Below are 25,276 nucleotides of genomic sequence, written 5' to 3' on the forward strand. Positions count from 1 at the left end.
TACCCACCGAGATCTCCGGTCTCCCACCTCTACCTATGCGGCGGTAAAATGCAGCACCCGCAGGGCGCCTGCGCAGCTCTGGGGCGGGGCAGCGGCGGCAGCTATTTATAGTAGGTGACGTCACCTTGAAATAGACCGTTAGGGCTGACCCGCCCTTCCCCCCTCCCACTCCCGCCGCCAGGCCCTGCCGCTCCCATTGCGCAGGCGTCCTTCCGTCCTCCCATCCCCCCCACGCGGCAGCCTCTCCTCCCTCCGTCGCGTCCGCGGCGCCAGCCACAGCGTGCGGGGCGAGCCAGCGAGAGGGCGCGAGTGGCGGCGCTGCCTGCAGCCTGAGCCTCCGGCCGGCCGGCGAGCCAGTGCGCGTGCGCGGCGGCGGCCTCCGCGGCGACCCGAGAGCGGGCAGGCGAGCGAGCGAGCGGTGCGGGGCGCTAGGCGAAGCCGAGCCACGAGCGACATGGGCGACCGGGAGCAGCTGCTGCAGCGGGCGCGGCTGGCCGAGCAGGCGGAGCGCTACGACGACATGGCCTCTGCCATGAAGGCGGTGAGCGCGCCGGGAGCCCGGGCGGCCGGCCGGGGGGTCCGGCGTGGGGGAGGGATAGGCGGCCGGGCGGCGTTTCCCTCCGGGCCCCGGGCGACCCCGCGACTCGGCTGGGCGCGGTCGCCAGCTCGCGCTTCCCGCGCCCGCCGGGCTCCCCGCCATTTCCTGCAGTCGGGCCCGGGTGGGGTCTCTGGGGAGGGAGCTGCTCGGGGTCGGTCGCGCCTGCAGCCCTGGAGGGATGGGCGGTAACGGTGGCCCCGTGCGGGCGGGGGTCGCAGCATCCTAGCTCGGAGCCCTGCATCGGGGGAGGGAGATTCCCGAGGAAACGCAAGGCGGCCACATTATTCCTCCTAGAGCGTTCTTCCAGACTTGGGGGCTCACCCGCCTCGCCTTCCTCCACACCTTAACTTGTAATAAAGAATCACCTAGTGAGTGGCACCCTGTCTCCTGGTTTTCGTTGCCACGACCTTCTGAAGTCTGTGTGATTACCATCTATTTTGCCGTGCTCGCCACAGTCATGCTTGTCCCATCTTCCCATGCCCCGGGGTCTGGCTTTGTGTGCGAAGACCCCCATCCTGCAGTCTAGGCATGGGTGCGGGCGGGAGGGTGGCGGGCGTGGGGTTCCACTCTTAGGTTTGATGCCTCGCCCATCTGCCTGGAGATTAAAATGAGGCGTGACTTCTAAGCGAAACGAACCTGTGTTCCTTTGCATTCCCGAGACCCTCACGGATCGATTCTGCAGCTTGATTTCCGGCGAAAGAGTGGCGAAAGAGTCGGGGCCAGCCACACCCAAGCAAATGCCATGGATTAGATACCACCTGCGTATCTGAGACTTAGAGTTCCGGTTATCCGCTCACTTTCCCTGTCTCAACCTTATTTTACGTTTTCTCTAAATGAACCTTACTTTTCTCTGCGTCAAGGTCACACAGTGGTTGAGCTACAACTGCGGCTACCAACGTTCTATATTCATCTCGTGTACACACTCCTGAGACATGAGAGGATGGGCCTGGGCTCCACCTTAGACATAAAGATTCTGGGGGTGGGACTCTGAAATCTGCACTTTAACTAGCTCTCTTGGCAAATTTTAGTGGGCTTAAGTTCGAGAATTACTTCCCTGGGTTATAGCTTATTTGCCCTTTTGCTGGCCTTGTGAGGGGATTTCTTAGAGGAAAAATCTACAAATCCATAAAATTTCATAATAATTTGAAAAACTTTTAAGGCTTTTGATATTAATATCATGTGAAGTATGTTGTGGAGGTCAGTATTTAGGATTATCCAGGTAAGAAACATACTTGAAGAGTTGTGTTTCCTGTGGTGTCCTTATTAACACTTGAATTAGGTGTGTTTGGAAGCTGCCACCACCACCAAGACCCATTTGTTGATTCACTGGTGACATAGCACGATGTCATGGATTAGATAGGAGTTTAGCATCCAAACCAGGGACAATCTAGTTTTGGGACTGAAGTCTATGTAATTTTGAGGGTTCTCTTTAAGAGAACAAATGTAAAATATATTAATTTTGGAAATTTTGCAGAAACGGGACTGAATGTGTGAACTCATTTCCTTTGCTTTAATCTTAAAGCCTTGAGCTTTAATCTCTTGAGATAAGAGTCACTTCTGTCCACACTGCAAGTCATACTTAGGTAACTGGGTACTGGATTATGCAGACTGAGGCCTCTCTGGACTTTAGGAGCCGTTTGGGGAATAAAACAGGGATGGGGCTTGAAGGAAGGTGAATTGAGGTTAAAAGAAAATGATTAGAAGGTACATTATGGAGCTATAGGAAACCTGAGGCAACTTGAAATGGAAAGTAAGGGAAGAATGGGGAGATGTAACCAGAAGAAAATATAGTTTGGGGAGGGAAAAAATTGGCTTTCAAAAGCAGGTTTGAAAAAATGTTTTCCTGCAGCTACCTACTTGTGTCCACAGTTTTTCTCTGAGACTTTTTAAGGTGGCGTTTTGCAAACTAATGGACCCCTCCGTGTGTTGCGAATCTGTGATATCTGTATCTGAAATGATTGATGGGTTGGATAAGTCATCTGGCATTGAACATTCAGTCCAAGTTCTAATCATGTCATCTTAGAATTGTGATAAACCATTTCCTCGAGGTAACTCCTATTAAAAAATAACTTTGTTAATATGTCTGTTTATTAAATTTAAAAAATTTATTAAATTTTTTTGTCATCTAAATTAATGGAATATATTGAAAAGGACTTGGCAGGGGTCAGTGGGAAACAGTTTATGTTTTACTTGATGTTATGTATGTTGAATTCTTAATGTTATTGGAGAGACTCAGTCTCCATTTTATTAATATCACAGGCCTTAAGAACTTTTGGAAAGTGTCTGAATTCTAGTAACACTCTGGGTTTATGTGGGTTTTCTTCAGGGCAGGTAAGTAGACTGCTCTAGGGAGGATGGAGCAGTGCACCTGAGTGAGGGATGTTCTTACGCTCTACTCTGTGACCTTGAAACTTACCTCTCTTGGCTTTAGGTCCTCTGAAGTGTAAAACCTAGTAATGTTTGTGTTAACTATTAAGTCTGTTTTCAGTCTTCATTCTTCTAACTTTTCTTTTTCCTTTATAATGCAAGTGGCCACTTAATAATGTTGCCTGCCTGTAATGATTGATGTTTCTTATGCTACCAGCGTCACCTGGAGGATGGTGCGGGTAAGCTTTAAGAAAAATCTTGTGTATTGGAAACAATGGTGTTACCTCACATCAGTTGAGAAGTATAGTTCCCTTCCTCATCCCATAATTTGAAGAGGAAAGAAACGTTTCTGAGGTGAAATAAAGGAGTGTCTTCATGCTCTCATCTCATACATAGTAGCTTTATATAGAGTATGATGGAAGAAACATGAAAAATTCTAGAATCCCAGTCCTTTCTCAGGAATACCAATACACGGTCGATTACACAGTTGACAGAGGATGAGGAGAAATGCATTTGTAGGACTTGAGGAATATCTGGAAATCTTAAGTGTGTGAAGGAAAACTGCAGTTGAAGGAAACAAGTCGGAAAGGAAGAGTCACTTGGCCCAACCGGTGGCAAAAGGCTCTTATTCCAACAGCTGTGAGATTAAGGGGAGTGGGGAAACGAGCAGGTGGTACGTAAAAGGAGAGCATGGCTGTGCAGCCTGGGGTGAGATGTTAAAACTTGATGATTTTGAGGTGTACCAAAATTGCAGTTGGTGTGAAGCCTTCAAACCACATTGGTACTAAGTCTGGGGGGCGGGGAAATATATATATATATATATATGTAAAGATATATATATGCATGTATGTATGTATACACACACATAACATGCATGGCCACACACACACACACACACACACACACAATACCACACACACACACACACTTGGAACACGAATGAGCCCTGTTCCCCACTAACTGGTCATTTGAAATGTAGTTATTGCTTTGTCTTCTGTTGGCTCAGGAAGGAAGAGGTTCTGGATTTTTTTAACAACAGTCTGAATTAAAAGGCACTTCAAGTGGTGAACAGTCTACATAGCTTTGCTGCAATGAAGTGGGAGATATGACCTCTGTCTTGTTTTGGGGTTTCTGAATTATCCCCAGAAAAGTTCCCACAGTCAAGGAGCCCACCACTCCCTTAAAGAAGCCAAAAATGGTATTTTCTCATCTTTGGAATTTTATATTAGTGGTAGACTGTGGTGAAATATGGTTTGGGTGGGGGTACCCCAAATGTGTTTTCCATGATGCAATTCATCAGGCTCATGGAATTTGTTTATCTTATTAGGCACTCAGTAAATAGTAGGAGTTGTGTACATTCTTGTTCAATCTTTATAACAGCTCTGGGTGGGTACTGTTAACTCCATCTTACAAATGAGATTTACAGAGTTTAATTTTCTCATGGTCAAGTTGTAAAGCCAAGATTTGAATTCAAGTTAGAGCTCTCACTTTAACTACTGTGTGATAATGTTCCATGAGGTTATGGGGTAATATTTCCAGTATATATTCTGATATATTAGCCATTGTCATAGATGACTAAAATCCAAGCCTTTTACACCAGTGTGTTTACTGAACACATAGTTCTATCTATTAGATAAAAGTTATTTTTACCAAGTTTGATTAGAAACAATCTACTACTTAGGGATCTTAGCTGTAGCAGAGGAGCATAAAAGGCAGAGTCACACATCTGGATTTTGCTTTTTCTCTGAAGACCAGATTCTTTTTAGGTTATGAAGCAAAGTATTAATTGACTTTGAGTTCCTGCTATGAATTAAATGCAGGACTATGTTAAAGTGTACTTGTGTTATTTTTAAGAACCCAATATCCTCGGCACCAGTTTGTCCATACTGCCTTTAGTATATTTTATAAGCCCATAGGCTGCAAAATTTCATTCTCTAGGTTGATAAAATTGATAGTGTCCAAATCAAGGCCATGTGTCTTCTGCCCCTCTTCCTCGCTGCCTTGGCATTCTCTTTGGTGGTGATTGTTGGCACTTCCCTGAGTCAGAACCTAGCACAGCTTCTGAAGCCTTCGGGGCCTGGTTCCTCCAGGGAGTAGTAATGCCATTCAAATGGGGTTGTATTTAATCCCTGCCAGTGCCTACAAAAATGTTCAAGAACAAGATACAAGCAGTCTCTTAACAATAACAATACAAGAGTAGCTGTTTGTTTTTTTTCTTCTTCTTTTTTTTTTTTTACTAATATTATGCTTAGAGTGGATATTAACTACCTGAACTCAGCTACTCTGAACTTGTAGCAGCCTCACCTTGGTGAAGACAGGGTGTAGTCTTTCCAGGCCTGGGCAAGTGACAACTGATGGCTGGGTGCTCTGCCAGTTTGGGACGAGGCAGAATCCTTACTTTCAGGGCTTTGACTTGGTAAAGAGTCAGCCAAAAAAGCTTTCATCCCTCTAGCTCAGTTTTTAAAAAAATTTTAAAGCATGTACAGGGTTCAGCCAAAAACGCTTAAAAGATTTTATGATGTGGTTATGTTTTCCTAATTGTTCATGAGAATCATTTTCTTCTGTTATAAACTCTAATATCAAAAGCAAGCTTGTCGGTAGTGGGTAACTCTAAAAGATGGGGTGGTAGTGTGTGAAGGTCGCTATGAAGGATGGGAGCGCTGATCAGGAGAATTAACTACCCCAGCTGTGGCCTGGCAGCTCAGGGGTGGCATTTTTGTTTGCTCAGTATTACTTTTGAGGCTGGATGTTTCCCAGATTAAGCACTTTAAGTTTTCCCAAATAGTCCCTGTGCTATTTTTGGCAGTGGATCTATTTTTACTCACATACACATAGTTTTTTGCCTTGTGAGTTAGTGGGAGGGAGGCCCTTAGGGATTTTTGAGTAAGCAAATGGTGTCATAGGAAGATAAATGAAGTCGAAGTAGACCAGGGTATTCGTGACTTTTAGTAATGTGTAGGTCGAAGCAGAGAAAACGGGTGAAACGAATGCCCCAGGGTTGGGAGTTGGTGTAGCCAGATACTATGTGGTAAGGACACCAGTCGAATGGCTGACAAGGAGCCCAGTCCTTAAAATGGAGAGAAGAAGGGTCCATCAATGTAAGGTTTTCAGGAAGAGTGTAAGTAGGATTAAATTGGGTGAGGAGATTGGCAGGAGAAGAAGAAGGCAGAGAGGCTGTGAGCAAAGGTGAGGGGAGCCCCTTACAGTTGGTGCTGCCTCGGGAAGACTTAGAGCCTGGAATGGCTGCATGAGGGCAGCTGATGGGGGAGGAGCGGGGAATGTGAACATTGAAACTAGCATTGGAGTAGGAAGAAGGTTGAGAACTATTGTCTAGGTTTCTTCAGTTGAAGATTCTCTGTCTTGTCTTTGCTTCATGCTCCTAATTAGAAACCACCTGGAAACTTATGATTGTAGAGATGCAATAAATCATCTCCATAGAATCTTCAGATGATCACCTTGCTGGTTTGTTTAGTGTCACTGGTTCAGACTAGTAATTAGTGCTTCCCTTTTCATTGCACTTCATTGCCTCCCAGTGTCTGCTTCTCTTAGTGTAGGACCAAGCTTTTCTTTAGACCTCCTGGCTCCAGTATTTTGGAATCTGAAGTATTGGGAACTGGTGCTGATATTAATGAACGTTGTTCACAGTAAGTATCACCAGTCAACACTTGCTGTAAATCTTTTTTGTTTTAATAGGCCATTTAATTTCCCTTCAGTCTATAATTTTCCAGTCTGGGAGAACTCCCAGTGTTTTTCAGGTATTCGATCAAGTAATAAAAACTATCTTCATTCCGTAATTTCCCTTCGTTAACTGAATTGTAACCCAGGAGAATTAAAAAATACTATATTTAAACATATCCAGTTATTTCCTAGTTAGGCCCTGGCTGGGCTTCTAAGAACAATGCTTGCTTAGTAATGTTAGTCACCCTCAGCTGATGCTGATAGTGATTCATTCAGACTGGCAGGCAACCAGATGATTGTTACATAAACATGAATACTCCTAGTAAATGGTTTTACTTGTGGAGGTGTCACAGTATTGCCCAGCAGCCTTTTTGGGCAGTTTATTCCTGATGGAGAAAGGGATATGCTACTTGAATTCCTGAAACCCACAGATAAACCCAAATTTAATTTGTTAATAGAATCGATTTCATGCCTTAACCACACCTTTTATTGTTGCTCAGGAAAAATAGAATCCTAGAATCTTGGAGCTGAAAAAGTCCTTGGAGATCATTTAGTCTGATTCCCCTCATTTTTTGATGCCCAAAAGATTGTGATTCATTCAGGATCACTCAGCTAGCTCAGGCTGAACTCCAGATGTCTTAGGTTTTTTTTTTTTTTTTTTTTAAGTAATGATACTGCCCCCGGTACACAAACATCCTGTGTGATGTGTACGTGGATTTCAGATATGCACTCATTTTTAATGATGCGTTCTGGGGAGTTACCATGGTGTATCTTTGCTGCAATCTAACACAAGCAGTTTTATTAGTCACAGGGTGAAGTAAGTATATGGTGGCTCCTTACGGATACATTTGCATTTTAATGTCAAGTGATCTTAGTCATATTTACTTAATGCAAGATCTCAGGAGCTCTCCAAATTTTGTTCTTGTTTCATGTTTTGTCTTATTGACTAATGCCTTAGAAAAGTGAGTCATTCTAGATAGAAGAATTAAGCATTGAGACTTGTCAGTATTTGGGATACAATTTTGATTTATAAAGGTTGATTTCTTAAAAGCCCAAAATATCAAACAAATATCTACAAAGACTATTGCCACTAAACAAATGAGTGTTTAAAGGGACTCACTGGAAGAGAAAAAATACTGGGGTTACATGTCTTCAACTGGATGAGAAGAGCATGGGTCGTGGATTGTAGAGAGGAGATTGGCAAAATATAGGCCACAGATGTGGATCGGGTGAGACCACTTGTGTCTGTGGATGGAGGACAAGGAACCTGGCTTGCAGGCAGTCCCCTTGGGGGCGAGGGGAGGCAGTTTGTAGCCAAAGACCACACTGAAGAAAGAATCGGGGTTGGACTGATTGAGTAGACAAAGGAGGAGAGACAGTCTAGGGCTAAGGATGTGCAGCAAGAGTTGGGGGATTGTGGACAGGGAAATGGGGAAATTAGAAGAGGGAGCTAGTATTTTTGTCTGGGGTTTATTGCATTGGGTGGTGGTAGACAATTGCTTGTTTCACTTTTTAAGAACTTGGCACAGTTTCCTAATTTTACACATAATGATTACATTTGTTATGTTCCTGAACTACTAATTTTTCAAATAAACTTTTATTTTTAAAATTTAGATTCTCCATTGCTCAGTTTTCTCAATTCATATTAGACATGTCTATTTTATTATGCTCTTAATAACTTTCTCCATTAAACTTGACTTTTCCCCCTTCATTGGAGGAGGTTCTGTCCTATAGTTTGATTTATAGTAATTCCTTTTTTTGTTGAGTGTTTTATGATTTTCTAAGTGCTTTTTTTTTTTTTTAATAAAAGATCTTTACCGGTAGGTCATATAATTAAAGAATCCCCCTACTTTATAGAAGATAACAGGCCAATTTAGCAGGTTATTGGCTTTGCTGGGGTCCAGACCAAGGTTTTCTGATTCCAAGTCTATTAGTTTCCTAGGGTTGCCCATAAAAGTGCCACAAACTGGGTGGTTTAGAACAACAGAAATTTGATTTATCACAATTTGGAAGACTAGAAATTTTAAGATCACGATGCTGGTAGGGTTGCGCTGTGAAGGCTCTAGAGACGAATCCTTCTCTCCCAGCTCTGGTGGCTCCTGGTAATCCTGAGCGTTCCTCGGCTTGTAGACACTTCACTTCAGTCTCTGCCTCCATCACACGGTGTTCTCCCTGTGTGTGTGTCGAGGTGTCTCCGAATCTCCTTATCAGGGCAGCAGTCATTGGGTTTAGGATCCACCCTAACGCAGTTTGACTTCATTTAACTTGAGTACATCTGCAGAAGCCCTATTTCTAAATAAGGTGGCATAACCAGGTACTAGGGCTTAGGACTTCATTGCAACTTTGGGGAACACAGGTCAGCACAACAAAGTCCATTGCTGGCTCACTTGGAGGTAGCATCATGGAGAACTAACTTGTGAACTTTAACATTGCCAGTTAAAATAATTAGTGCTTCCATCCTTAATGGCCAGTCAGGGTTTCTTGTCAGGTAGGTCAGAATAAAGCTTGCTGCTGAGTAGCTATGCTCTCTTTCAGCAGAGGCCGGGGGCACTTTATTGTCACTAATGTATCCGTTTTGGCTTGGGGAGGGCTGGTGGCCCAGTGGGAGTCCATGTGTAACCACACAGGCTGAAACTCTGGCCTGGCAGCTAGATCTCTGTAGTCTTTGATCTCATCTGTGAAGCTCTTTTCTGTTAATAGGTATTTGAGGGAAGTGTGATTGGTTCTTTCTAGAATATAAAGCTGACAGTAGAATCTGGAACAAACTTCTAGTCTGTAATTTTTGAACATTTGACAAAGGAATCATGACCTTATTGTTGAGTATCTTTTGCAGAATACCTGAACCTTGGGGCTTTTTAACCTGCCATTATGTACCATCACCTCATCTTTCTATGATTACCTCTATTCCCATACCCCTACCCAGATGAAGGCAGCATCTTACAAGGCCTGAATTCTAAATTGCTCAAAGCCCTTATCAGTTAATATTTTGAATATCTTCTGTTAGACTAGTCTTTCAAATAGGAGCCACATCTGATTGGTTTTTCTCCAGTGTGGCTTGTCCATGATCCCGCTTTTGAGGATTGTCGATTAGGTTGAAGGGCAGATTTCTTTTCAAGATTTTTGAACTTGGATCTCAGTGTTTATCTTTCTGGGATTTTGCAGGTGACAGAACTCAATGAACCTCTCTCCAACGAAGATCGAAACCTCCTCTCCGTTGCCTATAAGAATGTGGTTGGTGCCAGGCGGTCTTCCTGGAGGGTCATCAGCAGCATTGAGCAGAAAACCATGGCTGATGGAAACGAAAAGAAGTTGGAGAAGGTTAAAGCTTATCGGGAGAAGATTGAGAAGGAGCTGGAAACAGTATGCAACGATGTCCTGGCTCTGCTCGACAAGTTCCTCATCAAGAACTGCAATGATTTCCAGTACGAGAGCAAGGTATTTTATCTGAAAATGAAAGGCGATTACTACCGCTACTTGGCAGAGGTAGCTTCTGGGGAGAAGAAAAACAGTGTGGTCGAAGCTTCTGAGGCGGCCTACAAGGAAGCCTTTGAAATTAGCAAAGAGCACATGCAGCCAACGCACCCCATCCGGCTGGGCCTGGCCCTCAACTTCTCCGTGTTCTACTACGAGATCCAGAATGCACCCGAGCAGGCCTGCCTCTTAGCCAAACAAGCCTTCGATGATGCCATAGCCGAGCTGGACACACTAAATGAGGATTCCTATAAGGACTCCACGCTCATCATGCAGTTACTGCGAGACAACCTTACCCTCTGGACGAGCGACCAGCAGGATGAGGAAGCAGGAGAAGGCAACTGAAGAGCCTTTGGGTCCCTGGTCCTTCCTTCACCCACCACCCCCATCATCACCAATTCTTCCTTGCCACAATCACTAAATACCTAGTGCTAAACCTATCTGTATTGGCAGCACAGCTACTCAGATCTGCTCTCCTGCCCCCTTGGGAAGCAGTTTCAGATATATCTTCATGGGCATTGCTGGATTGATAGTTGCTTTGAGCCCACAGGAGCTCCCTTTTCGAATTGTGCAGACAAGTGTGTTCTGAATGAGGCATCTTACCATGCCTGTTGATCTATGTGAAATCCAGGCAAAAGCAATGGTGAAGTTTAGAAAGAATTAGCCAAAACAGGCTACAATGATATTTAAATGATCCATTTAAAATGAGCTGATAGTGTTTTGTTAAGCAGTACATCTTGTGCATGCAAAAATGAATTCACCCCTCCCACCTCTTTCTTCAGCTAATGGAAAACTGTTAAGGGAAGCTGATACAAAGAGACCACTTGCTCCTTTCCATCAGCTTTATAATAAACTGTTTAAAGTGAGGTTTCAGTAGCGCCTTGTTTTGCCTCTTTAAATTATGATGTGCCCAAATTTTTTCAGTGCAATGCATCTAAAGTTTTGATACCTGTAACTTTTTTTTTTGGTTGCAATTGTTTTAAGAATCATGGATTTATTTTTTGTAACTCTTTGGCTATTGTCCTTGTGTATTCTGACAGCACCATGTGTATCAGCCCATATCAATCAAGATGGGTGATTATGAAATGCCAGACTTCTAAATTAAATGTTTTGGAATTCAGTGGGTAAATAAATGCTGCTTCGGGGATATTATCTCTACGTGTATGGTCTTCATTCCCCCCCCATCCCCTCTCTCAGTGGACTATATAACGTGTCACCATTTTAAATCCTGGTTTGAGTCTCAAACATCGAAGTATATTACAGTAAGTTTTCTTGCCCTCTGATTCCATTACGCATATTACAATAGACACAGACTCGTGAAATTTAAATAATTTTCTGTGAACTCAGCCAGCAAAGCCTCTTTTATCCACTCTTCCTGATAACTGGTATTTATGCAAGAGCCAAGTGGATCAAAATGCTGTCTTCCGTAGTACAGCACCTTTGTGAAAGGTCAGGTCTGTTTGACTTGGGAGGGTGTTGCTTGACCCACTCTCCTGGAGTATTGGTTGATATTTAACAGTCAAGGTAAATACCGAGCTCACATGCATCCTCAAATTTTCTTAATATTCTTTCCATGTTAGATGTAATAAAATGTTAATTTAGGGGCACGACTTTGATCTCTGAAATAATCTTTACTGATCATTAAGAAAGCTTTGAGTATCCTTTAATACAGAAAAACAAACCGTGTTTCAAAAAGAAAAAGGCCTAACCCTTTAAGCACTCCCCGTCTTGCCTGCACCCTAAAGCTTCTCTTGAGGGTCAGCATCATCAGTTGGACTCTCCTCAGGTCATCTCGCTCCCAGCCCCCTACAGTTCTTACCACCTCCAGCAGAATGCCCAAGACCAAACATACTTTATAAGTGGATTGGTTCAGTTACAGAAATCTTAAACACCTTGTTCTTGACTGAAGCTTGACACTAGCCTGGTGAGAATGGCCATGACCCAGTTTCTGTCCTTGATCTTACATTATGGTGGAGCACAGAACTTTCAAGCATGGTAGTTTAACCTATTTTCTCATTCTGAAGTAGAGGTATGGCCCATGTGTTAAATACTCCTTAGGGAGCCTGTTTCAAGTTGACCTGATTGCCAAAATGGTTACTGATTTTCATTTCAATTAGTAGGTCAGGTATTTTAAAGCTACAAGCTCTATGTGGCCAACACTTGGCTTTGATAAATATATGTAGACATTAAAACTTCTTATTTGAAATGCCTTTCACAGGAAGGGCTTTAGGGAAAGCACATATTCAATTTACAAGTGTCTTGTGAAAGGTTTTGTCCCCACTGTATAGATAAGGAAGCTGAGGAACAAGAGTTGTGGACCTCTGGAATTCATGCAGCTTGAAAGAAAGCCACAGGATGGCTTCCGCCCAAGACTTCTAATTCAGAGTTCTGACTGCTCTCTTGGACTTGAGCAGTGCCATGCAGCCAAGGCTCCAGGCAACTTTGACAAGCCACACAATCTTTTGAGGCTCAAGTCCCTCATTTTGTAAGGATTTGGAATATAAGTGTTAATTCAACTCAAAGTACTCTGTGTAAGGCATCCTCCGGTCTGGGAAGGGGTGTAGGGAAGTATGGGTACAATGTGTGATAAATAGGGTTCTCAGGACGTAAGAGGGAGCTATAAATTACATGTTGCATAAAGCTGGGAGGCTTCTCTACGCGTGATCTCAATGGTTTACTTCCAGTTCTGCACGCTCTTATGTTTTAAAACTTGACAAGATAAAATTTACGGAATAAAATGGGTTCATTTCAGATTTATTGCAGGGGAAACTGGAGTCCAGAGAAATAAAATGGCTTTTCCAGATTAACACTGCAAAGACAGTGATACAACTTAGACTAACATTCAGTTCCCCTAAATCCTTGTTCATGGTTTTTTTCACTGTGCCACACTCTTAGGATTGAGATGAAAACAAAAACATACGGGACACATCCCATTCTGGGGACACTTTCAATGCTTTTAATGTTTTTCACCTAGAGTTGAAGGAATTATACTTGGAAAAGGATGTTTAAATTTATTGGGGTTATTGCTTCAGATTTTCAGTAAATCCTCACACCCTGCTCGAAAGTGCATTTGTTTGAGTTGGAGGAAAGGGTTGGTAGGATTCTTGATAATGGAGCTATTGTCCGGTAAATACTTGGCCGTCTTAAATCACTTGAGATGTGGGAGCCTAGGATGCCTGTTGGCTCTTTAAACTAGTTCCAACTGTCAGGCCCAGCACACCCTCCTCTTAAACGCCCTTCAGGCTGTCTGCCATTCGGACTGAGAGTCCTCCATTCTCCGTTGTCTGTTCTCTGTTCTCCGCAGATGCTCCAACTATCTGGCAAGCACAAACACCGATTCACAGCTGGGTGGGAACTAACACATCTTCCATTATCAAATCCAGTTGTTAGGCTAATGAAAACCATTTCAAATACCTACCGTGTTCTGGGCACTTTAGGTGCATGGTCTGAATCTTTACAGCAACCCTGGAAGGTAGGAATGAAAATCTTTTTAACAGATAAGGACATCAGGTATTGGGTGGGATTGAGGTACATAGCTTGTAAGAGGTAATGCTGAGATAAAAACGGGCTGTCCCAATTCAAGGCTCTTTCCACTGCACCATGGGTTTTTTGATCCCCACCTGGAAAAAAGGAGTCCTAGAAAAGTTATAACAATAGCTAGGCCCTCTCTGCCCATCTAGTCTCTATCCTTTCTTCTCCAACCTATAGGACAGTCTACCCAAATCAAATCCTTCAAAGCCTAATGAAATGCTGTCTCTTATGAAACCTCTGATCTGGCTGGAAACCACCTGCTGGCTGGGTGACTTTGGGTCAGTCCTTGTGTTGTTATTTCTAAGTTGCTGTGCACATCTCCACTGGACCATAGGCCCCTACGGTGCCTAGCAAAACAAGAGCTTCAAAAGGTTGGATGAGCTAAAGAACGAAGGAATCCACTATCAAGTTCATTTTCCCAAAATACAACTCCCATGCCATTCTGAAGGGCAGGGACTGTACCAGGAAGGGGAGGGGAAATAACATTTGCCGACTGCCTTTTGTGGGTGACTTAGCAGTTACCCTGCAAAGCGGGGCTTTACATACAGTTTAAAATTCAAAGCTGACAATCCGTGAGGAAGGTTAGCTCCAATTGAGAGGCTCAGAGAGGAAAAGTGACTCTTGGTCGCATGGCTGGGAAGTAGCAGAGCATGTCTCTCTGCAGGGCTCCAAGGTCCTTGTTTTCATGAACATGTTGCCTTCAGGCAGAGGCTGGAAGCCTGACGTTGCAGGTCATGATGGGACCTCTTTCCTCACCAGCTCGACTTCTCTCGGTTACCTTCTTCACGTCTGCCTCTTTGGCCAGATCAGTCTTTTTTGCTGCCCCACTCCTACCCCCAGGCCTATCCAGGACACGGACCGTCATGTATTTCTTCCTCTTAATCCTTGGCTCTCTTTCTACCAGACGGTAGATGCTACAGCTCCAGTAGTATGACTCAACAGGTGGAACTAAGCACCGCCAGTTGAAATCTCTCCAGCGGGATCCAACTTGTTCAAGCCTGCTCTCTCACTTTGGCTCCAGCCATTACTTTTCCCTCTGGAATGGCTTTCTTCTGGAGGTCTATTCAAATCCTATCTATGAAATCCCACCTTCTCCCTGCCGGCTACTGTGAGCCCCTCCGTGGGCTCCTGTATTGCGGGTCTGTACCACACAATGGCATTTACCACTTAGTCTTCACCCATTCAACAAACAAGCTGAGCTCCTACTATATGGTAGGCATGGGGCAGGTGCTTGGGGATACCTTGGTGAGTTAACTGTCCTCGTGGGGCTAACATTCCAGTGGGGGAGCTGCAATAAATATATAAAATAAAAAAGTAACTATGAAAATGTCACTTAGGTTCTTCTCCAGGGCTTAGCACAGAGCTTGCAATAAAAATTTGTTGAATTTAAGAATAATTGAGTGACTTGAGGCCAGAATTTCTTTAAAAGAAATGACCAAAAAGGAATCCTTTATTTTCCCACCCAAATCTACTACTGGTGAGCCATATGAGAAGCTGAGGGCCTTGAAGCCTTGGGCTTGGTTCCGACGACACTTGGAAACTGGTGGTGTGACCTTGAGCAAGTCCTAGCCTCTCAGCAGCCTCTAAAAAGGAGGCAGGTGCTTTTGGGGGGGTCGCTGGGCACCTCTCCATTTCTGATGTTCTGTGATTCTGTCTTTTTTTCAACTGTTCTGGGATGGTCCCCATCCTCTTCCTGGCCTTTTTTCCTGCACTCCCCCCTTTTCCTTCCGCCCTTCACATTTGTCCCTTCTGCATCCGCCCTCCACCTTGCCTTCACTTTCCTGTACCCCTAGTTCCACCGAGATGGTTACCATGGCAACCATCTCCTGGAAGTGATATCACTCATCTCCTAGGCAACCGTTTCCAGGGCAGTGACATCATTCGGTCACCATGGCAACCCTCCCAAGAGGACAGTTCTGCCGTGAAATGGGCAAAATTCCTTATGTATTTCTGTGGTTAGGGGCAATGTAGAGGGAATGTTAAAAAGAAATATCTCAGGAGCAAGAAGGAAAAGCTTTGGGCTTGTAGGGGAAAAGTGGAAAACCAACGTGGGGCTGGGAGCGAGAAGCTCTAGGGTGAACCCCTTCTCCTTTCCAATAACCAGGCTGACCATGTATCATCAAACTAGGACACTTGAGAGTAAACCAGGGTCCATTATTATTACACTGGGACAACAGGTGAAAACTGGGCCTCTCCAAGCCACCCAGGACATGGGGGCCCCGCCCATAATCGGATAAGTGCCTGGCCTTGCTCCCTCACCTATGACTCATCCAATAAGCATGGATTCAACTCTTCTATGTGTGGGCACCAGGATACCACAGTAAGCAAAACCTGCCTGGGTCTTTGTCCTAATGGAGGGGCCAAGGGTAATTCTGCAGTTACCCAATGAATGCTGAGGGGCAGACCATGTCCAGTGCTTGGAAGGGAAGGCACGGAATGCCAGGGGCTTGTTTAACGAAGACACAAGAAGCAGCCTGGGTAGGAGAGGAGTTAACTGAAGGGGGTGGGGTGGAGTGGGAGAAGAAGTCTGTTTTGACAGAGGGAACAGCATTTGCCAAGGGAGTATGCAGAGTACTGGGAGCTGAAATGAGGCCAAGTAGAGAGCAGGAGAAAGCCACGTGCGAATGAGGGTGGAAAGGGCGGCAGGGTCTAAGTCTCACAGGGCCTCGGAGGCCAGAGCACTAGGAAACGCCATGGGAACGTTTAGAGCAGCAGGAGACATGATTCTGTTTGTATTTTTAAAAATTTGTCCTGGCTGTGGCGTGTGGCAGAATGGGAGAGCAGTTTGTCAGGAGAGAGACTGGGTGATGGGGACTTGGGTGGTGGCAATGAGATGGAGGGACATGGTGGATATATTTGGGAGGTGGAGCTGACAGGATTTGCTGAAGGACTAGATATGGGGTAAGGGTAAGGAAGACTCAGGATGACATTGGGGATGGCATGAGTGACTTGAGGTAGAAGAGTGACTGCTATTCTCTCAGATGAGGAAGCAGAGCAGGACTGGGACTAAGGGAGGCAAGAGAGATGCCCGAAATGCAACATTTAAAGAGGCATGCACTCTTGGAGATGGTCTTTAAAAGGAGTGCCTCCTTAAATGCTTTGTTCTGGGAGTTTTGTTTCATTTTGTTTTGTTTTAGAGAGTGGGGGACTATGTCTATTGAGCAGTAATAACGACGATCTCTTGTGTTTAAAACATGGGGTCTTCACTTTTGCCAACCCCCTAATAAAAGTGGAGAGAACAGGTGGCAGGCCTGAACCCTCAGTACCAATACATGCCAGCTGCTTTCCTGTCCCCACAGGAGTCCTGTGAGGGAGCTCTTCAATGGCCCATGTCACAGATGAGGAAACGTAGGCTCAGAAAGGTTCTAGAACTTGCCAAAGGCCTTACAGTTTGCAAGTGGCCACGCCAGGCCTCAGACATGGGCTTGCTGACTCCTGAGCCCACCCTCTTCCCACTAGACCACACTTTACCAGCCTCCCCAGTTTCTTGGTGAAAAGGGGGAAGGGAAGCCTGGTGCTTTCAGGCTGGCTACCTCCTTGATCTTCATCATCATCATTTGTAAGGACCAAACAGAGGGGCTGAGGAGGGATACGACCTTCAGCTCCATCAAAGCCACTTTCTCTACACCACAGCTGTTCTCAGCTGACTTTCAAGTCCCAGCTGGTCTTAGCAAGAGGAGGAACAGGTGGGAGGCTGAGAACACGCCACTGCACCTCAGCTTCCTCCTCTGTAAAATGGGGATAATGATAATATTAGCTTCTGTCTCATAGGTTTGCGATGAAGTGAAATGAGATGAGTGAAGTGCTTGGCACAGTGCTCCGATGCAGACTACGATCAGTGAAGGTCAGGGACTGTTAGAATTAGGGCGGGAGGGCAGGAGGTGTAGGTGTGCACATGACACACACATAGCCTGTGGGATGGGGGCGGGAGAGGCAGGGTACAGGGACATGTGGACCAGCTGGTTGCTGAAGGAGAAGCCTCCTCCTCACCAGCTGGCTCCTGGGGAGGCAGCATGGTATGTACTCCTCATTCCTAATCCTACACTTGCTGCAAGGGGAGGATGAGCCTGGCCTCCCTTGAGAAAAGGGGACTGTAGAGGAAGCCTGGAAACAAGCAGGTTGCTTCTGTGAGGCCTAAAGCCTAGGTGCAGGGGTGGTGGAAGGAACTAAGAGGCCCGCACCTGGGCCCTCTGTCCCCGTCTGCCTCCTAGCCCTACTCTCAGCCCTACCCTCAATCATGGTTTTGCTATAACCTGTACTACAGGATCCTGAAAGGCACAAATCATCCTGAGCTTAAAAAGGAGTGCACAAGCACAAGGACTGGGCCCTGGGATTCCAGCACGTGCATGCACACTCACACACACACACCTCACATCCTCTATGTATTTGTCAGGGTTCAGCCAGAGTACCAGTGGGAGATGCACACTGAGGTTTTTTTCTTTTCTTTTCTTTTTTTTTTTGCAAGGAGTTGACTTATGATTGTGGGGTTGGCTAGGCAAGTCCAAAATCATCAGGTGCAGGCTGGAACTCTGACCAAGGGTCAGAGCTGCTGTCCACAGGCAGAATTTCTTCTTCCTCAGAGAAACTTCATCTCTGATCTTAAGGCCTTTCAACCATTGAATCAGGCCTACCCAGATTATCTAGGATAATCTCCCTTAAAGTCAATTAAAAACAGACTAATTACATCTACAAAATACCATCACCAGCAATATCTAGATTAGTGTTTGATTGAATAACTGGGGACTGTAATTTAGCCAACTTGACAAGAGACCATCACACTCACGAAGCAGCCAGACATGGTTTTGGTGGCCTGTGGAATGTTGCTTTACATTTATTAATGTGGCTATTTACTGAGAGCACTTACTACATGCCAGGCACTGTACTAAGTGATTTCCATGCAGCATCTCAGCTAATCCTAAAAATATCTTCAAAACAAAAAAGAAGTAGGTGCCCTTCTACGGATAAGGAGACAGCCTCAGAGGGGTGAGGAGACTCCCACAGTCACAGGGTCTGGAAGGCAGGTCTGAGTCAATCTGTGCTCTGAACCGTCACTTCCTATGGTCTCTGCCTGTTAGCCTCTCCTCTCTCTGCCTCGTACCCTCTTTTCCTGCGGCAGAAAAGTCAGAGTTCAAATCACTGCGTGATGTGAGCATGTTCCTGCCGCTCTGGACCTCAGTTCTCTACTTTTTGAGGTGGCTCCATCGTTTCCGGCCTTTCTGTCTTTAGGGCGGAAGGGAGGGTCCATTCTGGGACCACTTTCTTGGGCCTTTGCTGCCACCTAGGGGGCTCGCCAGTGTTCATCACGCTCCAGACTGGTCCTCTGGAAGGCAGGTAAGTTTGCAGGTGAGCAGCTGAGGTCCAGCTGTGTGGGGGCGGAGGTAAAGAGCATGTAGTGTGAGGGGCAATTCTGGGCTCAGAAACACAAACAAATTCCAATGCAAATTCAACCGGCTCTTTCAGGCCCCCCAGACCCCTGCAGAGTCATCAAGTATTTCTTGGGTCCCAGGGTGGTGAGCTTCCCACCCCTGCCGTGCTCTGTCACCGACCTAGCCCCCGAAGGGTTCCGCTGTCTCTCGCTCCATCCGGATCTTGGAGCCGTCGGGCTGCCAGGCTGGCAGGAAGTCTAAGGGGAAGCGGGAACTTCTCTCACCTCATCAGTTCACTGGACAGGTCCGCAGTGCGGCTCGAGCTCCTGAGGGAAGCCACGCACTCCGACTGGAGAGCAGGCGGAGGCCCAGGGGGCGAAGAGGGGAGGCAGGAAAGAGGGGCGAAATTGGGAAAGGAAGGTACTGGAGAGCCCCGCCCACTCCTTCCTTCCCCGCTCCGCCCCTTCCCTCCCGGCTCCTGACTCCGCACCTAACCACGCCCACCAAGCCACGCCGAGTCCCTAGACCCCGCCCCACCCTCGCCCTAGGCCCCATCCCCTGCCCAGCCCCACAGCTCCGCCCACGGCCCTGGTTTCCGGACGCCGCCACTAGGTGGCGCCGTCGGCCGCGCAGGAGCCTCTAACTCTGTCCGTGGAAAGAGCCGCGGTCGTCCAGTTTCGTGCGCTTTGGTTCGGGAACGTGTTCGTAATGCGACAGGCGGCTCGGTGAGTGGGCATGAAGTGAGCGGGAGGCGGAGAGGCTGGAAGCCCGCGGCGGCACTTGCAGCAGCCAACCCGCCAGTCACTCTAGCCAGCCGGCATCAGTACAACCAACCTGTCAGTCAATCCAGTCAGACTGTCCATCCCGTCAGCCACCCAGTCAGCTAGTACAACCAACCTGTCAGTCAATCACGTCAGCCAGCCTGTCCGTCAATCCTGTCATTCTATCAGCAGGTAGTCAAATCACACAGCAGTAGGTCACACAGTTTCTCCATCATTCCCTTAGTCAATTTCTTGCTGGGCGTTCAGCGGGCCACCACGGTGCCCTTGTCACTTGAGTCATGCATGGTGCCCTGGGCCTGCACACCGGGAGCAGAGCGTGAGGAGGGTCCACAGGTTGGCAAGGGTAGGGAATCTGCGGAGCCTAGGCTTTGTTTTTTTTCCTCAGGGTCTTCCAGGCACTTGGGGAAAAGTGGCAACCATCGAGAAGGGTCCTGATTGCCATGGTGCTCTCTGGGCCAACCCAGAGGTCCCAGGAGCTAGCAGAGCTGCAGTGGAAGCATAAGGCCTGCCCCGACAAGAGGCTGAGCTGGGAGATGCCTCCAAGTTCAACTCTGATCCGGGAGAGGCTGTGGATTTGACCTAATCCACTCTGCGCTTTGAGTGTCAGAGCGGGCACAGTGGTGGCCCAGATCTTGGCCTTCAGAGAGGCTCAGGGCACAGTGCATCCTGGTCCTGAGCTGGAGATAGGATTCCTTGGTTATAGCCAAAGTTTGCTTTTGCTTCAATGTGTGTTTGTGGGAGCCATTTAACCATTTTGGCCCCAGTATTTCATGCACCTCTTTCAAGTGGGGGAAACAATCTCTGTAACCCACTACCTACTCTCTTAGCTTGTCCCATACTATGGGTTGGAAATGAGATAACGGACATGAAAGCCCAGGTATGGGAAGGTTATAACCAGACTTCTTGTGGTTTTCCTGAGGCGAGGTGCAGAGTGAGCATGGAAGAAAGAAGAGGCAGAGGTGGCCCGAACCCCTGGGTCCAGGAAACACCATGGCCTGTTACTTCCACCCAAAGGAGTCTGGGGTTCTGGCCTTGGCTGCTGATCCTGGGCAATTCCTTGCTCCTCTCTAGGCTTCTGGAACAGTGAGGAGCTTGTATTGCATGATCTCTAAGGTCTGAGACTTGAGTGGAAGGGAAGTACCTGAAGAGGGAATCCTCCCAAGGACATTGTGGAACTCTGACCACCACAGTGTGGAGATTGGGAACAGACCCTGTTGCTTTCGGACCTGGTGGCGAGCATTTGACCTGGTGGTAAGTATAAAGGTTGAAGTGCCTGGCCATGTGCCCAATGCAGTGGGGGTTGGGAAGGGTGGTAGCTGGGTCTATGGGTTCAGAAACTCTCCCTCAGTGCAATCTGGGACCCTTGCTGAGAAGAAGGCTCTGCTGACCCCGGAGAAGGGAGGGAAGGGAATGTGCAAATCTCAGCCATACCCTGGGGACAGTAGCTTTCCCTCTTTTTGCCTCAGTCCTTCTCCTTTCTTTGAAGCTGGGTACCCAGTTCACATCACGCCCGGGCCCCCTCAGGGGTCCATTGAGGTGGGAGCTGCCGCTTCTGGAGGCCTGAGAAGACCAGGACAAGGCAGGCTCCTTAAAGGGGCCTGGTGGGATACCCTCAAGGGATTGCTTACCGGTGCAAGGCTGGAAGGTACCAGGAAGAGTTGGTTATGCATCCTGCAAGTATTTATTAGACATCTACCACGTACCAGGCTTTGTGCTAGGCAGCGGGTGACAGGAGTAAACTGTACAGATGTTGGCCCTGTTTATGGAGTGCAGAGTATAGAGTGGTGGTAAGAGCAGTCAAAGGAAGACAAAAGACAAAAAAAAAAAAAGCCAACAAATTGGCTGTAGTCAAAATCGTGCTATGAGGGTGGCAAAGAGGATGCTGAGATAGAAAATGAAGGAGAGTAGCCTGAGATGGCTGTCTGGGCACGTGACACTTAATCTGAGATCTGAACGAGAAAGAGCCGACCTTGGAGTGGAGAGAGTGCTCCAGATTGAGAGAATAGCACACGCTCGCTCGCTCGCTCACTCGCTCACTCATTCATACATTACTGTGTGCCATGTACTGTTCCGGTTGATGAAAAAACAGTTGAACAATGGAGGAGAAATCTTTTCTCTCATGGAGCTTATGTTTTAGTGGAAGGAGGCAAAAAACAAAACAAAACAAACAAACAAACAATTTCAGGAAGAAATGAATCCCGTGAAGAAAATAAAAACAAGGTTATTGGCTAGAAAATAATTAGGGATGAGAGGACTATGGCAGAGAAGGTGGTGAGGGAAGACTAATCAGAGACCTGAATGATGAGAAGGAGCCAGCCAAGCAAAAGTCTGAAAGAAGAACATTCCAGACAGAGGGAGCAGGAAGCGGGAATGAGTTTAGTAGGTTCGAGCCTTATGGCTGATGGGAGAGGGGTGGACAGTGAAGTGCAGGGAGCAGGTAATGAAGAACGTGGCAAAACTAGGTGAGGAATTTGGATTTTATTAGAAGGCACCGGAAAGCTGATAGAGGGATGTGGGCAGGGTGGACGATACCGCTGGCTGCTCTGTGTAAGTGTGGAGTGAGGGGGTGGGAGGGCAGGAGCTGAAGCAATCAGAAGGCTACTGCAATAGCCTCGGCAAGGTAATGGTGGCCTGGATTAGGGTAGTAGAGTGGAGATGGAGAAAGGCAAACAGATGTATCTATGGGCTGAACCGAAAACACCTGATGACTTTGGATGTGGGACAGGGGTAAAAGGAAAAGGATGACTCTTTGGATTCTAATCCTAGCAACTGGGTGGATGGTGACGCCATTGATTGAGTTGGAATGAGTTATGGAGAAAGGTTTTGGGGTGGAAAATGAGAATGCAGTTTTGGAGAACTTATAGAGATTTCTGTTAGACAGACAAGTGGAGATGAAAAGCAGGCAGCTGGCGAGAGCCTGGAGCTCAAGGGAGAGGATTGGTCTAAAGATAATATTTGGCTCAAGGCATGGGACGGCACTGGTTAGGCCAGCAGCGGCAGTGCTGTTCAAGGCACTAGACCTAAGCCTACCACTTGACATATAGCTTATCTGAATTGAAGTGTCCTGCAAATGTAAAATATATACCAGATTTCAAAGATTTAGCATGGGAGAAAAAATAGAATATCTCATTAATAATTTTTTATAGTGATGTCATGTTGAAGGTCTAATATTTTGGATATATTGGGTTAAATAAAATATTACTATTAAAATTATTTTCATCTGTTTCTTTTTACCTTTTTAAATGTGGCTACTAAAAAATTTAAAATTACGTTCTTGTCTCGCATTGTTGTATTTCTATACGGTGGTACTGCCCTGAGGGTAGGGCTGGTGGAATGTCGTAATCAGAACGCCAGGGGGCAGCAGTGGCTAGGAAATGAAAGGGCACCGCCAATGAGGGCACTCTACATTCCCCCTGGGGGTTGTTGACCTGGCTCTCTCTTGCTCCCCTTTCTGGAACCTCATCAGAGCAGAAGTGCAGCACATCCCCCTGGACTCCCGAACCCCTCGCTTGTCTTAGAGTTGAGGAAGAGGCAGGAAGAGTGCCAATATGGTGACAGCATAAATGACTCAGAAGGTGCCGATACCTTACATGCTGAATTCTCAGTCCCTTCATATCACCCCTGGCTAACACCTCCCTGCAGGGGGAACATTCCCACCCTTCGGACTGAGCAGGATATGGCAACCAACAGCTGGGTATTCAAGGCAACCAAGGCCATAAAACTCACTCATAATCATATGAAATAGATATGACTGTAACCTACTTTCATCCATTACCATTCTAAACACCTTGTTCAAGTTGCTTGTAGTATTTGGCAGGAAACTTGCTATTAGTAGAAAAAGTAGCAGTGAGATGACTGGGAGTGAGATTGAATTCACTTCAATTAGTTGGTGTGACTTTCGTGAGCACCTCTGTGTGCCAGACACTGTGTGGGGTGCTTTGGGTTGTCTATTGAGCTGTTCTTAAGGAATATATGTCCAAATATGTTAATACAGGGACATATATGCATGGAGGTATAAATAGAGACCCATATGAGTTCAGAGGAAGTGCAATTAATGCCTGTGTGTGTGTGTGTGTGTGTGTGTGTGACTTTGAGAAGGTATCAGCTGGCATCAGAGCAGAGGGGTAGGATTTGGCCATGCAGAGGAGGATGTAGAAGAGGGTTGTCCAGGAATGGGACGGCAGGGAAAGACATGATTCAGGGAAGTGCAGAGAGACTCGCTTGGTTAGAATGTTGGAAGTGTGAAAAAGTCTTAGGAAAAGAAATCGGTGCCAGATCTTGAGAGTCCTGGATGTCCAGGTTAGACAGATTTGGGAGCTACAAAGGAGGGACTGAGACAACATGTACTTAGAAAAAAGAAGCCACTGGCCTGGAGCTTTTGGTGCCCAGAGGGCAGGACAAAGCAAGGGGAGGAAAAGGAGCTTGTGTGAGGAAGGGAGGGAAGTCAAGAGTCCTTCTGGGATCATTCTGAAAATAAGGCAGTGTGGTGTACTGGTTAAAAACATTTGTTTTGGAAATGGAAAGGCCTGGATTTGAACTGTAGTCTTACCTTTTTTTTTTTTTTTTGGTAATAGTTTCATTGAGATACAATTCACATACCATAAATTCACTCATGTAAAGTGTACAATTCAATAGTGTTTAGTATATTCAGAGTTATACAACCATAACCACAACACATTTATCTCTTAAAAAATTGAGATATAATTCATATACCACAAAAATGACTATTTTGAAATGTCCATTTCATTGGTTTTCAGTAAATTCACAAGGTTGTGCAAGCAGCTCCACTATTTAGTTTCAGAATATTTTCATTACTCCAGAAAGAAATCTAGTACCTGTTAGCAATCACTCCTTCTCCCCTCCCCCCAGTCCCTGACAACTGCTAATCTACTTTCTGTTTCTAGGATTTTCCTATTCTGGACATTTAATATACATGGAATCATATAATATGTGGCCTCTTTCATTAAGCATAATGTTTCCATGGTGCATGTATATCGTAGTAGGTTTTAATGCTTATTCTTTTTTATGACTGCATAATATTCCATTGTATGAATTTTATTTATCCATTTATCAGTTGGGCACCATATTTTGTTTATCCACTCATTGTTGATGGACATTTGGGTTGTTTCCGCTTTTTGGCTGTTATGAATAATCCTGCTATGAACAAGTTTTCATGTACAAGTTTTTGTGTGGATGTGGATTTTCATTTCTCTTGGTTGTATACCTAAGAATAGAATTTCTGGGTCGTACTCAATGTTTAACTTTTCAAGGAACTGCTAGGCTATTTTCCAAAGAGGATGCGCCATTTTATAGTCCCACCAGTAATGTATGAGGTTTCTAATTTTGCTACATCCTTGCCCACACTTGTAACTTGCATTTAAAAAATAAAAAGCCATCCTAATGTTTGTGAAGTGGTATTTCATTGTGGTTTTCATCTGCATTTCCCTAATAGCTAATGATGTTATGCATCATTTTGTGTGTTT

At 45.9% G+C, this 25,276-nt stretch overlaps 1 protein-coding gene and 1 long non-coding RNA gene across 3 annotated transcripts; one reads left to right on the top strand and one right to left on the bottom strand.

Annotated features, from left to right (window-relative positions):
* The first annotated feature begins 259 nt into the window (after nt 1-259).
* YWHAH (tyrosine 3-monooxygenase/tryptophan 5-monooxygenase activation protein eta) lies at nt 260-11,266 on the top strand. The gene is made up of 2 exons (XM_039861749.1): nt 260-541; nt 9,806-11,266. The coding sequence occupies exons 1-2, from the start codon at nt 455-457 to the stop codon at nt 10,457-10,459; spliced, it is 741 nt and encodes a 246-aa protein (XP_039717683.1). The 5' UTR covers nt 260-454; the 3' UTR covers nt 10,460-11,266.
* A 1,586-nt stretch (nt 11,267-12,852) lies between these two features.
* On the bottom strand, nt 12,853-19,477 carry LOC120601858 (uncharacterized). 2 transcript variants are annotated; one of them, XR_005652574.1, is made up of 3 exons: nt 19,296-19,477; nt 13,533-13,579; nt 12,853-13,431 (listed from the first exon to the last, which is right to left on the bottom strand). It is a non-coding gene; the product is annotated as an uncharacterized LOC120601858 (long non-coding RNA). The 2 variants fall into 2 exon arrangements; XR_005652575.1 differs by lacking the exons at nt 12,853-13,431; nt 13,533-13,579 and adding an exon at nt 18,102-19,007 and having other exon boundaries at nt 19,296-19,435.
* Between the last annotated feature and the right edge of the window lie 5,799 nt (nt 19,478-25,276).

Source organism: Pteropus medius, unplaced genomic scaffold (genome assembly GCF_902729225.1).
Source record: "Pteropus medius unplaced genomic scaffold, Ma_sr-lr_union100, whole genome shotgun sequence".
Lineage (NCBI taxonomy): Eukaryota > Metazoa > Chordata > Mammalia > Chiroptera > Pteropodidae > Pteropus > Pteropus medius.

Excerpts from the sequence above, each read along its gene's own strand:
- YWHAH (XM_039861749.1), top strand. The coding sequence starts at position 455 with ATGGGCGACCGGGAGCAGCTGCTGCAGCGGGCGCGGCTGGCCGAGCAG. Across the intron at positions 542-9,805 it reads TGGCCTCTGCCATGAAGGCG|GTGACAGAACTCAATGAACC; the intron begins GTGAGCGCGCCG and ends GGGATTTTGCAG.